The sequence below is a fragment of the Oncorhynchus mykiss genome, chromosome 12 (assembly GCF_057628025.1).
Source record: "Oncorhynchus mykiss isolate SJ-2025 chromosome 12, ASM5762802v1, whole genome shotgun sequence".
Taxonomy (NCBI): Eukaryota; Metazoa; Chordata; class Actinopteri; order Salmoniformes; family Salmonidae; genus Oncorhynchus; species Oncorhynchus mykiss.
Window position 1 is genome coordinate 68541127 of NC_143033.1, and position 13762 is coordinate 68554888.

The window sequence follows — 13762 nt, forward strand, 5'->3', positions numbered from 1 at the left end:
TGAAGAAGTTTAAAGCCGGATTTGGATACAAAAAGAAAGGGACATTCTGCTACCAAAAAGGAAAAGTAAAGCAAAAAGCTGCAGATACTGTACCACAACACTTCTACCCAACTTAGAGATGTCCTCATTGTAAACCAAGGCACTTTTCCGATTACTGAAAGGGGACGATTACAGGCTTGTTTTAACAGCGATGTGGCATGTTTTTTTCCTGTAGTGGGGTCCACCATTTTTACAAGAGCCCAGAGCTCAGAAATATGAAACAGAGCCTTCAGCCCACTGCTGCAAAGGGCTTCCTGAGGTAGCCAATGGCGCTATGTTCAGTCTTTATTTGGTTTAATGGATCTTAGCCACGTGTCTGTCTAATTTTACTTCGCTTCACTAACGACTTTTTAAACTAATTCTACCCTGACCAAAGTACTAATTACATAGTTTAGGACTTCAAACTGTAGCACCTTCCAAAAGTGTAATGAATGTTGCGTACCAACTACGTCAAGGACAAATCTGATGGCCAGAGGCTGAGGAGATTGAACTCATGCCCTTAATCCTTACAACTCCATAAAGAGACTTCTTGATGATTGGGGTGATGCGAGTAATTTATGACAACCTTCGAGGCATTCTGGAACAACATGGGACCATTGATTTATGCTACTTTGCTTCAATACCCAGCTACTCTCTAACCTTGACGACGAGGTAGTTTTAGTCATCGAGTCATTATAAAGAGACCCCGTGACCCATCTAAGGCAAGGCATTATCTTAATGGGTAACCTGTACTCACACACACAAACACACACATACACACAACTCACACACACAACTCACAGATGCAATTTCCATTCCCCACACACACTCCAGCGTTACATCCTCCTGAAAAGGTCAAGTCAAATAGCCTGCAGTTGAGCAAGCAGATGCACTAACCAGTCACACAGATAGCTGACTTGACTCTAGTGTAAACACATGATGTTTGTTCATCAACGTATTTGACGTTGGGGGATGAAATAATACTTATTAATGGCTCAACAGACCCCATTTCTGCGATCTGGGTTAATGGTGTATAACGTAATATACATGAATAGAAATTGACTGAAAGAACCAGTCAATTCTCGTTTATACTGATTCAGAATCACTTTATCTGGTAATGCACAATGGCAGAAGTGTGGTATATCAAAAAGGACATAATTCTTCTTCTTTTTTTTTTTACCAAGGCTGGAACTTGCTGTAAGCCTAAATAAAAAAAACAAGGAAGGGATGACTCCCTGCGTCTCTCTGCTGAGTAAACTGAACTCACATGTTCATCTCATTCTGCTAGAAGTTAGTGATTCAGAGAATCTCTGACCTTTAATTATTGGATTTCTGCCACACAACACACAAGGGAGTAGTTAGCCCAGATATGATATTTTTATATATTAATAATACAAACCCAAGCTGGGGCCTCGGTTGACATTTTCGGCTGCCCATGAGACCTGCACATGTGTGGTGGTGTTGTTTACCCGTGTGTGCCTGCTCTGGGAGGCAGGACTCTGGGGTGAGGGGTCATGGGAGGCTTCAGCTTGACCTGGTGGTGTCTTTAAACGGCTTGTTGCAGTGGAAGCCCCTTCATAGTTCAACAGCAGGTGACTGCTACTCAAAATGAAAAATGTCCTTGAGCTTTACAAAGTACTAAGTTACGCCTCACATGCAAACTTACAGTAAACTTAAGTAAAAAATACTTTAAAGTACTTCTTAAGTAGTTACTTTACTATTTTTATTTGTGACAAATTTTACTTTTACTTCACGACATTCCTAAAGTAAATAATGTCATTTTTACTCCATACATTTTCGCTGACACCCAAAAGTATTCGTTACATTTTGAATGCTTGGAAAATGGTCAAATTCACACACTTATCAAGAGAACATCCCTGGTCAGCCCTACTGTCTCTGATCTGGCGAACTCACCAAACACAAATGCTTTGTTGTAAATTTTTGTCTAAGTGTTGGAGTGTGCATGCCGTCTGGTTTGCTTAGTATAAGGATTTTGAAATGTTTTCTGCTTTTACTTTTGATACTTACGTATAGTTTAGCAATTACATTTACAATTGATTCTTAATTATATTTAAAATGAAATACTTGTAGACTTTTACTCAAGTAGTGTTTTACTTGGTAACTTTCACTATTACTTGAGTCATTTTCTATTAAGGTATCTTTACTTTTACTTAAGAATGACAATTGGGTACCTTTTCCACCACTGCAAAGTTACATATATACACATGCACACACACGAACTTGGTTCCCTATTGATTACTATTACCACAACAAACAGGAAATTATTAGGGGATTCCAGTGCACCCAGAAATCTATTTTAACCATTTCAAAATCAGAACTTTAACCAAGAGGGTACATCGATGACAATTTATTATTCAAGTAGCTATGATGTATTATGCATTTGGCGCTTGTTCCTAGTATTGTATTAGGGTAGTAGACGATACAGAATAGAATGAACGAGAATATAACATCCCATAGAACATGACAAAAATAGAACACAGTGTAGAACAGAACTCTCTCAGATCTCTAATGAGTTCTAGATGGGAATACTTATGTAGCCACTGCATGTTGTGGATGTTGATATACATAATATCCTGTTCAGGTAAACCGCTTTAGATATACTGTACATGGTACTTAGCTCAGCTGCAGCCTCATTGGTGTGGTTTGAACCTCATTTTCTGGTAGGACTGCTCTGGGATTGAACGGTCTTGGTTTTACCACACTTGTGGCCATGCCCCCATATTTACCCAGCCCAGTGTAGCTTTAAACACTGCACTGCACCACAGTCTCATTTAACTTCTTGTGAAGTAATCTGTTATTCTGCAGATCCCTGCTGCTCAGCTATGCTTGGTGGTTAGAGTCTGGATGCTGGAGTTGGAAGTAAGAACGAGAAGTGTGTCCGATTTTGACAAGGTTCTGTTGCCAGAGATTTGAACTACGACTGAGCCCAGAGAACAGAAAGCAAGTGTGTGTGTGTGTGTGTGCGTAACTTGATCTCAGGGCAATTTGTTTTATTCTGTGACACTCCATTTAGTAATATATGTTACATTGTGTTAAATTACATTATGAATGGAATAGCAGTCATACAATATCATATGAATTAGAGGACATATAGCAGGGTTCCCCACTGTTGCCCTGCTGGGTTTTTTATTATGGCCTCCCAAGTATATATAAAAATATATATTTATTAGAATTTGCATTGTTGGACATAAAAGACTGTAAAAACACCAGCAAGTCTGCTCAATTGGATGATGTCCTTGGTCTTGGAAGAGTCTTGGAAGTCATGTAGTATTATACGCATTTCTCTAAAACCAGGTTGCTTGTTGCGTCTTAACAACAAATGAGAATTCAGGTTAGAATTTACGTTGGTGGTTAGGTGAACTAACTACAAAGGTTCGGATCGTTTACATTAAAGGTTGGGGGAACTAAAGCGACAAAGGTTAGGTGAATTTACATAGAAGGATAGTTGAATTGGGTTAAGTTTAGAATAAGGGTTAGTGGAAGGGTTAGCTAAAATACTACAGTTTTTCCTGACACAATTCCAACACGCAACCTTTGGATTGCTAGACAGTTGCGCATCACACTTACCCATCCTCCTTGACCAACCTCCCTACTTTTGTTTCTGTCTGAATTAGCTAGACTACTAGTAGGTATCATAAGTCTTGCAGGTGCTCAGAAATATGTAAAGTATGTTTCATATGGCTCTGAGGCCAGGCTGGTGTGTGTGTGTGGGTATCAATTCCTCATTCCGAACCTCCACATATAGCCTGGGACCCCATACAGAGAAGCTTGTTTCTCTTCATTTAGATAAGGGCTACTTCACTGCTGGTGGTGTGGGTGTGTTTGATAATTTAGTACGTAGAGTTTCTCTTGTCATTCATGGAGCTAGGCAACAGCTTGACAGTCTTGGCATGTTCTCAATAGAGATAGATAGAGTGTGTGTCCCAAATGGCCCTGTATTCCCTATATAGTGCACTACTTTTGACCAGTCCCCTAGTCAAAAGTAGTGCACTATAAAGGGAATAGGGTGCCAATTAGGATGCAGGCAGAACCTTGGAACCTCAGTCCCTCCCCTGAAGACATCTCGCCAGTGTCCATCTTTGGCGGTCATGTCATGTCACCTCTATTGATGCGTGATGACATCAACCCACAGACAGAGAGAGACTGCCTCCTATAGTGAGGTTTGAGGGCATTGGTTCTTAGAAACTGCCTTTGGGTAAACCAACTGGAGATGTTCTATTCTGACCATTTTTAAAACCAAATCCTGTTTTAGAGACCCGAAACAACTGAGGTGCCTGTTTTCATTCTAGTTCATGTCTACTGCTGTAAAACTTTTGTGAAAGAGGTTTGTTAGGATTTGAGAGTGTTTTATCCTCTTGGAGGCAAAAAGGGGACTTACTGAAAATATAATATATCCCATTTAGCAGACACTTTTAACCAGTCGCGCATGCATATATTTGGCATATATTGAACCCTCAACCCTTGGTGTTGCAAGTGCCATGCTCTACTGACTGAGTCACACAGAATCGCTGTGAACTGAATTTTTTTTAAATATATATTTTTTAACCTTTATTTAACCTCTACAGGATCGGTCCAGAACTCGGGACGGTTGCGCTAACGTAGGCTAATGCGATTAGCATGAGGTTGTAAGTAACAAGAACATTTTCCAGGACATAGACATATCTGATATTGGCTAAAAGCTTAAATTCTTGTTAATCTAACTGCACTGCCCAATTTACAGTAGCTGTTACAGTGAAAGAATACCATGCTATTGTTTGAGGAGAGTGCACAGTTATGAACTTGAAAATGTATTAATACACCAATTAAGCACATTTGGGCAATCTTTACCAGATCTATTGTGTTATATTCTCCTACATTCATTTCACATTTACACAAACTTCAAAATGTTTCCTTTCAAATGGTATGAAAAATATGCACATCCTTGCTACAGACAGTTAGATTTGGGTATGTCATTTTAGGCAAAAATTGAGTTTAACTAGGCAAGTCAGTTAAGAACAAATTCTTATTTACAGTGGCGGCCTACACCGACCAAACCCGGACGACGCTGGACCAATTGTGTGCCGCCCTATGGGACTCCCATTCACGGCCTGTTGTGATGTAGCATGACGTTACTAAAGCATCATATCCTGTTCTCCCTCGTATTGTTGTAAACCCTGTAAATTGGTCGTGTGCTTATAGTCAATACTGCCCAATGAATAAACTGTGCGCTGGGCAGTCTGGCACATTCAAGAAACACTGCAAATAGGTTTAGGGCCCGGAGAAGAGAATCGCAATTTGAGTTTGTGTTTATTGTTATTTTCATAATGTCGCTTCACTTTGTCCTCCTCTCTATCACATTTCTAATAACAAAAGTTGAAATTCCCTGTGAAATTACATGATTTGTCTTATTATTAATCAAATTAAAATGAAAGGAATAATGATGAAGTTCATTTTCAGGCCAGTCTTTTGCTCTTACACAGCACAGAGCTCCATCCAAGCCCTGCATTGCATTCCTCTTCAGGGCCATTCTGTTTCCCTTTTTTACATACATTGATATGCAGAGGCAAATAAATCAAAGAATCGTTTGATGCCTCTAATATCCCCATTTGTTCCTCTGAAGCCTGCACTTTAAAATAAATGAACGTGCACACTCTAACACAATCCCTGAGGCACTTGTCTGTGGAGAGCTGTGACGACCAGGGGCGCTGAGTACAGTATGCATGTGTGTGTGTGTGTGCCTTTCAAGGTGCGTTTTATATCAGATAATCCTTTTGAAAGTATGTGTGTGTCTCTGTCCATTCCTAGATACTCTGTCAACAAGAGACTGTCTACATACACTCCACAAAAAGAAACATTCTGAAACCTCAACCTCCTTAGTGTTTTGATTTCAGATTAAAAGTGACATTTCCTGTATGACACACACCAGATATTTTTGGTTTATGTGTCTGTACTTCAATTATTTGTCTTCCAGACTGCTTTTAAGTCCCTTTATTTTAATAGGATTTGATTGGTCAGCCCCCGGACTGCTCAAATGTCTACTTAATTGGAAACATAACACACGTGTATAACTCGGCATACCCACTAGCTAGAGTTAACCATACTCCAAAATATTTTCTACTGAAGACCATCGCAGTCCTTGGCTGTATCCCAAATGGGACCCTATTCCCTCTTTAGCCCAATACTTTTGACCAGGGCCCATGTTCAAAATGAGTGCACGACAAAGGGAATAGAGTGCAATTTGGCCTCCTCGTTCAGGCTTTGAGATCTCCATGAGCTGCATCTGTAAATAGAAATGAGGTAGATTTCTAGAGCTTCATACTTTCTTTGGCTGACAAATGAAAAGTAAGACATGTAAGGTTATGTCTGGAGGGAACTGAGCCAGTAACCCTTTACTTTTTTTATGAATTGTTGTACTCCATCCTAACAAATGGTTTTGTCCAGCAATACGATCTCAGGGATAAGTAGGAGGATAAGGAAATATGGGTCCAGTCTTCTCTGCCTCCGGTAATTTAGTCCGGCCTGATGAAGAGAAAAGAAGAGGGGGGGGAAGAGAGAAAAATAGAACGAGGGGGGGATGACAGAAAGCGAGAGAGTGAAGAAGAGATAAAGGTTGAGGACATAGAGAAATGGGGAAAAAATGAGGAGTAAATTACAGTGGTCATTTTGAAAGAGGGAGAAGGAATGAGGTGAGGGTGAACGAAGGTGAGGGTTAAAATGAAAGATGATGCACAGCGGGGGGAGAGACGAGAGAGAGAGAGAGAGTCAGAGGAATTAGTGAAATTGCTTGTGAGAGTAAAATAAACAGAGGGAAGGTAGAGGACAACATCTACATTGGCTGTACTCCAAACAGTCTCTGGTGGATTAGCCATTAATCATTTAAGAATGCACATGTTTTTTTCAAAGCTTAAAGGGCTTTGTTTTTGTCAGAGCCTCTAGGTATAGCCATGTCAGCCATGCGTGCGTGTGTGCGTACATGTGCGCATGTGCCTTGTACAACCACAAAGCACTTGCTGTACCATGGCTGAAACAGGTAATCTACCACAGTGTGCATTCTGTCACATTTTAACATTGGTAGGAAAGGTTTTTTAATAAACATGATGTAATGAGCCGTTAAACATTTAGTATAAAGTGGGAGGAATGTTGTCAATACTTGCTTTCAGAAAGTATTCACATCCCTTTAGTTTTTCATATTTTGTTGTGTAACAGAATTTAAAATGGACTAAATTTAGATTTTGTCACTGGCCTACTCCCAATACCCAATAGTGTCAAAGTGGAACTGTGTTTTTCGACATTTCTACAAATTAATAAAAAATGAAAAGCTGAAAAGTCTCGAGTCGATAAGCATTCAATCACTTTTAGGGCAAGACTAAATAAGTTCAGGAGAAAACATTTGCTTAAGAAGGCACATAATAAGTTACATGGACTCACTCTGTGTTCAATAGCAGTGTCAAAGATGATTTTTGAACTACCTCATCTCTGTACCCCACACATACTGTAAGGTCTTTAAGTCAAGCATTGAAGTTCAAACACAGATTCAACCAGAAGGACCAGGGAGTTCTTCCAATGCCTTGCAAAGAAGAGCACCTATTGGTAGCTGAGTAAACATTGTTTCAATGGCGCAGAAGGAGATGGCCGCCATTTCACGATCCCAAAACCAATTCCCAAGAAAGCCAAGGTAACGGAGCTAAACGACTTCCGCCCCGTAGCACTCACTTCCGTCATCATGAAGTGCTTTGAGAGACTAGTCAAGGACCATATCACCTCCACCCTACCTGCCACCCTAGACCCACTCCAATTTGCTTACCGCCACAATAGGTTCACAGACGACCCAATCGCAACCACACTGCACACTGCCCTAACCCATCTTTACAAGAGGCATACCTATGTAAGAATGCTGTTCATCGACTACAGCTCAGCATTTAACACCATAGTACCCTCCAAACTCGTCATCAAGATCGACTGGGTACTGGACGGGCCGCCCCCAGGTGGTGAGGGTAGGTAACAACATCCCTAACCCGCTGATCCTCAACACTGGGGCCCCACAAGGGTGCGTTCTGAGCCCTCTCCTGTACTCCCTGTTCAGCCACGACTGCGTGGCCATGCACGCCTCCAACTCAATCATCAAGTTTGCAGACGACACTACAGTGGTAGGCTTGATTACCAACAACGACGAGATGGCCTACAGGGAGGAGGTGAGGGTCCTCGGAGTGTGGTGTCAGGAAAATAACCTCACACTCAACGTCAACAAAACAAACAATGATCGTGGACTTGAGGAAACAGCAGAGGGAGCACCCCCCCTATCCACATCGACGGGACAGTAGTTGAGAGGGTAGTAAGTTAAGTTCCTCTGCGTACACATCACGGACAAACTGAATTGGTCCACCCACACAGACAGCGTGGTGAAGAAGGCGCAGCAGCGCCTCTTCAACCTCAGGAGGCTGAAGAAATTTGGCTTGTCACCAAAAGCACTCACAAACCTTTACAGATGTACAATCAAGAGCATCCTGTCGGGCTGTATCACCGCCTGGTACGGCAACTGCTCCGCCCACAACCGTAAGGCTCTCCAGAGGGTAGTGAGGTCTGCACAACGAATCACCGGGGTCAAACTACCTGCCCTCCAGGACACCAACACCACCTGATGTCACAGGAAGGCCATAACGATCATCAAGGAAAACAACCACCCGAGCCACTGCCTGTTCACCCCGTTATCATCCAGAAGGCGAGGTCAGTACAGGTGCATCAAAGCAGGGACCGAGAGACTGAAAAACAGCTTCTATCTCAAGGCCATCCGACTGTTAAACAGCCACCACTAACATTGAGTGGCTGCTGCCAACATACTGACTCAACTCCAGCCACTTTAATAATGTAAAAATTGATCAAATGTATCACTAGCCACTTTAAACAATGCCACTTCATATAATGTTTTCATACCCTACATTACTCATCTCATATGTATATACTGTAGTCTATACCATCTACTGCACCTAGCGATCTTGATGTAATACATGTATCACTAGCCACTTTAAACAATGCCACTTTTATATGTTTACATACCCTACATTACTCATCTCATGTGTATAACTGTACTAGATACCATCTACTGCATCTTGCCTATGCCGTTCTGTACCATCAAAATGTACCATCAATATGTACATATATTTTTATGTACATATTCTTCGTTCCTAACACTTGTGTGTGTATAAGGTAGTTGTTGTGAAATTGTTAGGTTAGATTACTCGTTGGTTATTAATGCATTGTCGAAACTACAAGCACAAGCATTTCGCTACACTCGCATTAACATCTGCTAACCATGTGTATGTGACAACTAAAATTTGATTTGATTTGTGCTATTGTGTATTGTAGCAGGCTCAAGGGGGTGGGGTTTCCGCATCACCAAGTTCAATAACCAAACACGCACATAAAGCACAACAAGAATACGAATGGGGAATTTATTAGGGAGCAGACCTTGGGAAAGGGGGGAATTCAGTAACCAGTTCACAGCCCACAATCCATTCTCTTTGTCCGTTCCGTTCTCCAGGGGTAATCCTAAAACTCGGGTCCTCACACAAATTGGTTCAGTACACAGTGGGGGTAATCAGAGAGTCCAGGTCACAATGAGTAATCACACAGATCATTCTCTCTTGTCTCACACTCCATAACACAGGCTTCCTTCTCAGTCCTTTCTCTGTTTGTGCAGCCCGCTTCCTCTTTCATCCCCAAGCACTCCATGGCTTAATGACCCACAGACTTGCCTCATTGGGGCAGAAAGTCCATATAAGGCTCAGGGGTGGAGCCAGCGGGCTGAAAGATGTCTCCCTTCAATCACCACTCCCCTCTCCCTGCCGTCTGAGTCAAGTACATCATGTGCATTCCATTTCTTCACCAAATTCACATGGTAAATCTGGGTCAGATGCCTGTGTCCCGGCTGTCTGGCCCTATAGTTAACTTCACCCACCTTCAAGGACTTCCAACCGACTACAGCTCAGTGTTCAACACCATAGTACCCTCAAAGCTCATCACTAAGCTAAGGACCCTGGGACTTAACACCTCCATCTACAACTGAATCCTGGACTTCCTGACGGGCCGCCCCCAGGTGGTAAGAATAGGGAACTACACATCCACCACGCTGATCCTCAACACGGGGGACCCTCAGGGGTGTGTGCTCAGTCCCCTCCTGTATTCCCTGTTCACCCATGACTGCATGACCAGGCACAACTCCAACACCAAGTTTTCAGATGACACAACAGTGATCACCGACAATGATGAGACAGCCTATAGGGAGGAGGTCAGAGACCTGGCCGTGTGGTGCCAGGACAACAACCTCTCCCTCAATGTGATCAAGACAAAGGTGATGATTGTGGACTACAGGAAAAGGAGGAACAAGCATGTCCCCATTCTCATCGACAGGGCTGGTGTGGAACAGGTTGAGATCTTCAGGTTCCTTGGTGTCCACATCAACAATCAAGTTTCATGGTCCAAACACACTAAGACAGTCGTGAAGAGGGCACGACAAAGCCTATTCCCCCTCAGGAGACTATAAAGATTTGTTATGGGTTTTCAGTTCCTCAAAAGGTTCTACAGCTGCACCATCAAGAGCATCCAGACTGGTTGCATCACAGAATGGTATGGCAACTGCTTGTTCTCCGACCGCAAGGCACTACAGAGGGTAGTGTGTACAACCCAGTACATCACGGGGACCAAGTTTCCTGCCATCCAGGACATCTATATCAGGCGGTGTCAGAGGAAGGCTGTAAAAATTGTCAAAGACTCCTGCCACCCTAGTCATAGACTGTTCTCTCTGCTACCGCACGGCAAACGGTACCGGAGCACCAAGTCAAGGTCCAAAAGGCTCCTTAACAGCTTCTACCACCAAGCCATAATTCTCTTGAACAGCTAATCAAAGGGCCACCCAGACCCCTCTTCTACGCTGCTACTCTCTATTTATAATCTATGCGTTGTCCCTTTTACTCTATCTACGTGTACATATTACCCCATTTACCTCAACTAACTGGTGCCCCGTACATTGACTCTGTACGGGTACCCCCTGTGTATTGCCTCAATTTGTTATTTTACTTCTGCTGTTTAATTATTTGTTACTTTTATTTTCTATTTTCAATATTTCACTTGTTTAAAAAAAATCTTAAAGCATTGTTGGTTAAGAGCTTGTAAGTAAGCATTTCACGGTAAGGTCTGTTGTATTCAACACAAATTTTGATTTGATTTGAATATTCCTTTGTGCATGGTGTAGTTATTAAAAGGAAAACCACCCAAAAACTACATTTTGGTATTTGTTTCATTAAACCATTGTTCATGCAAAATGCATCATACCAGCTGTATTTCTATATTTTAAAAGTTGTATATCTTAAAAACTTGATTGTTACTTGCAGAACATTTTTGGACTATATCAACAATGACAAATTACACAAATAGCAAAAACTAGTTTTTGGGGGGAATTTTCATTTAATTATACTTTGGAGGGTGTATCAATACACCTAGTCACTTCAAAAATACAGGTGTCCTTCCTAGCTCAGTTGCTCAATGATTTCACAATCACTCCAATTTAGATCAGCTTAAGAGCTTAATGCCCGTTATCACAGAGAAAACTGAGAATGAATCAACAGCATTGTAATTACTCCACAATACTAACCTAAATAACTGAATGAAAATAAAGAAGCATGTACAGAACAGAACATATCTCAAAACGTGCATCCTGTTTGCAACAAGGCACTAAAGTAATATTGCAAAAAATATGGCAAAGCATTTCACTTTTTGTCCTGAATACAAAGTGTTATATTTGTGGCACATCCAGTACAACACATTACTTAGAACCACTCTGCATATTTTCAAGCATGTGGTGGCTGCATCATGTTATGGGTTTGCTTGTAATCTTTACAGATTGGGGAGTTTTTCAGGATAAAAAAGGAATGGAATGGAGCTAAGTACAGGCAAAATCCAAAATAAAAACCTGGTTCAGACATAGAGATGAATTCACCTTTAAGCAGGGCAATGACTTAAAACACAAGGCCAAAAATATACACTGGAGTTGTTTACCAAGAACACAGTGAATGTTCCTGAGTTATCGAGCTACAGGTTTGACTTAAATGTGCTTGAAGAATCTACTGCAATACTTGAAAATGGTTGTCTAGAAATGATCAATAAACCAATTTGAAAGAGCTTGACGAATTTTGAAAAGAACATTCAGACGAGTCTTGTGAGGCACGTGGGCGTCCTAGAGCAAAACGTGTTCGTGATGGTCTCACATTCCACAGAGGGATATTAGTGCGTAGCCCAAAACATTCAGACACTACAGACAGAAGTTGGCAGATCGGTTTTACCGACTTCATACGAGTCCCAAGACGCTTGGGGGGGGGGATCGGAGAGCAAAACGGTCTGACGAACATTCTAGCTCTGTCACCTTTCACAGATATCTGTAGGTTAAACTGATTGTACATTTCTGTGGGGGGCTGACATTGACTCTGGGGGGTTTAAACATGTTCAACTGCTTTCATGAGCTTTTTCCTCTCACTGCCGTGAGTTTAAGACAAGGGTATAGCTATCTTGGAATTAAGTACATTTCCAAGACGAAATCCAATCCAACATTATTTTCGAGAATCTAATTTCTTCATTACTTTTTTAATGGGAAGAAACATAGGAAGAAGCTTCAGAACATTTAAAATAACATTACTGAGGACTAGCAACTTTTCGTAGTTTAAGTCTAAGCTTGAGGAAGAAAATGGCACTTACAAAGAAATGTATTCTTAAGAAGGTTGGTCCTGGATGCTTTCCTTTCCTGGTGTCTTATTACCTCCACGTTTGTACACCAATTGTGTGAATTACAACCTTGACTGATCTAATAAACCTTGCATTAGCTGGTCCAATTCGATCAGTCATTCCTGTGGGTTGAAGAACCTGCTGGTCCTACTGAGGCCTGGGGAAAAGTTTGATCAGCCTGCCCAACTCTACTGCTATAGGGTTTTAGGAGATTATTGTGAGGTGGTTTGCTTTGCCACTGGAGGTGGGATAAAGTGGTTAGAACAGAACAGAGAAAGTGATACACCCCCTGCTTGAGGGAACGGGCCTTGTCTAGCTCTTTAGACTTACTGTAGGGAATATGTCAATTGTGACACACACACACACACACACACACACACACACACACACACAGTCCATGCACATGCTGTACTAATTATGCAAAACACACATCCAAACAAAACACACTCACACAAACTTCCCCACTGTCTCTTAACTTTTCCTATTTTTATTATGGTCCCATTATCCATCATCCCGTCATATGTATTACCAACATTATACTGCATAGCATGAGGAATTGGCGTGCTCGACTCAATGTCATAATTATACAGAAGAAGGAAAAACTGCACTCACTGCAAACACTGCAATAATTATACTATATACCACCAGCCCTTAACCTGTCTTCTGTTCTCTCCTCTACCACCAGGAGTATTACAGTGCAATGTACTGACTTAGGCATCAAGAACCTTGATACACATATTTTTTCAAAAGATTCACAATTTGATGCATAGCATTGATACCATGTTGCACTGTACAGTATAATGAATAGGTACCCGTGCTTACCTTTTCCTCTATTCTCCTCTCTCCCCCCAGGAGTATCCGCTGCTTGAGGAACATCATCCACTGGAACCTGATCACAGCTTTCATCCTGAGGAACGCCACTTGGTTCGTCGTACAGCTTACCATGAACCCTGAGGTGCACGAGAGCAATGTG

At 41.7% G+C, this 13762-nt stretch overlaps 1 protein-coding gene across 1 annotated transcript in view; it reads left to right on the forward strand.

The window, feature by feature from the left end:
- crhr1 (corticotropin releasing hormone receptor 1) overlaps positions 1 to 13762 on the forward strand; it is a 167449-nt gene that overhangs the window by 112769 nt on the left and 40918 nt on the right. Inside the window, exon 7 of the mRNA XM_021624572.3 lies at positions 13642 to 13762. Within this exon, the coding sequence (XP_021480247.1) occupies positions 13642 to 13762 (121 nt within the window). The remainder of the gene's footprint in view (positions 1 to 13641) is intronic.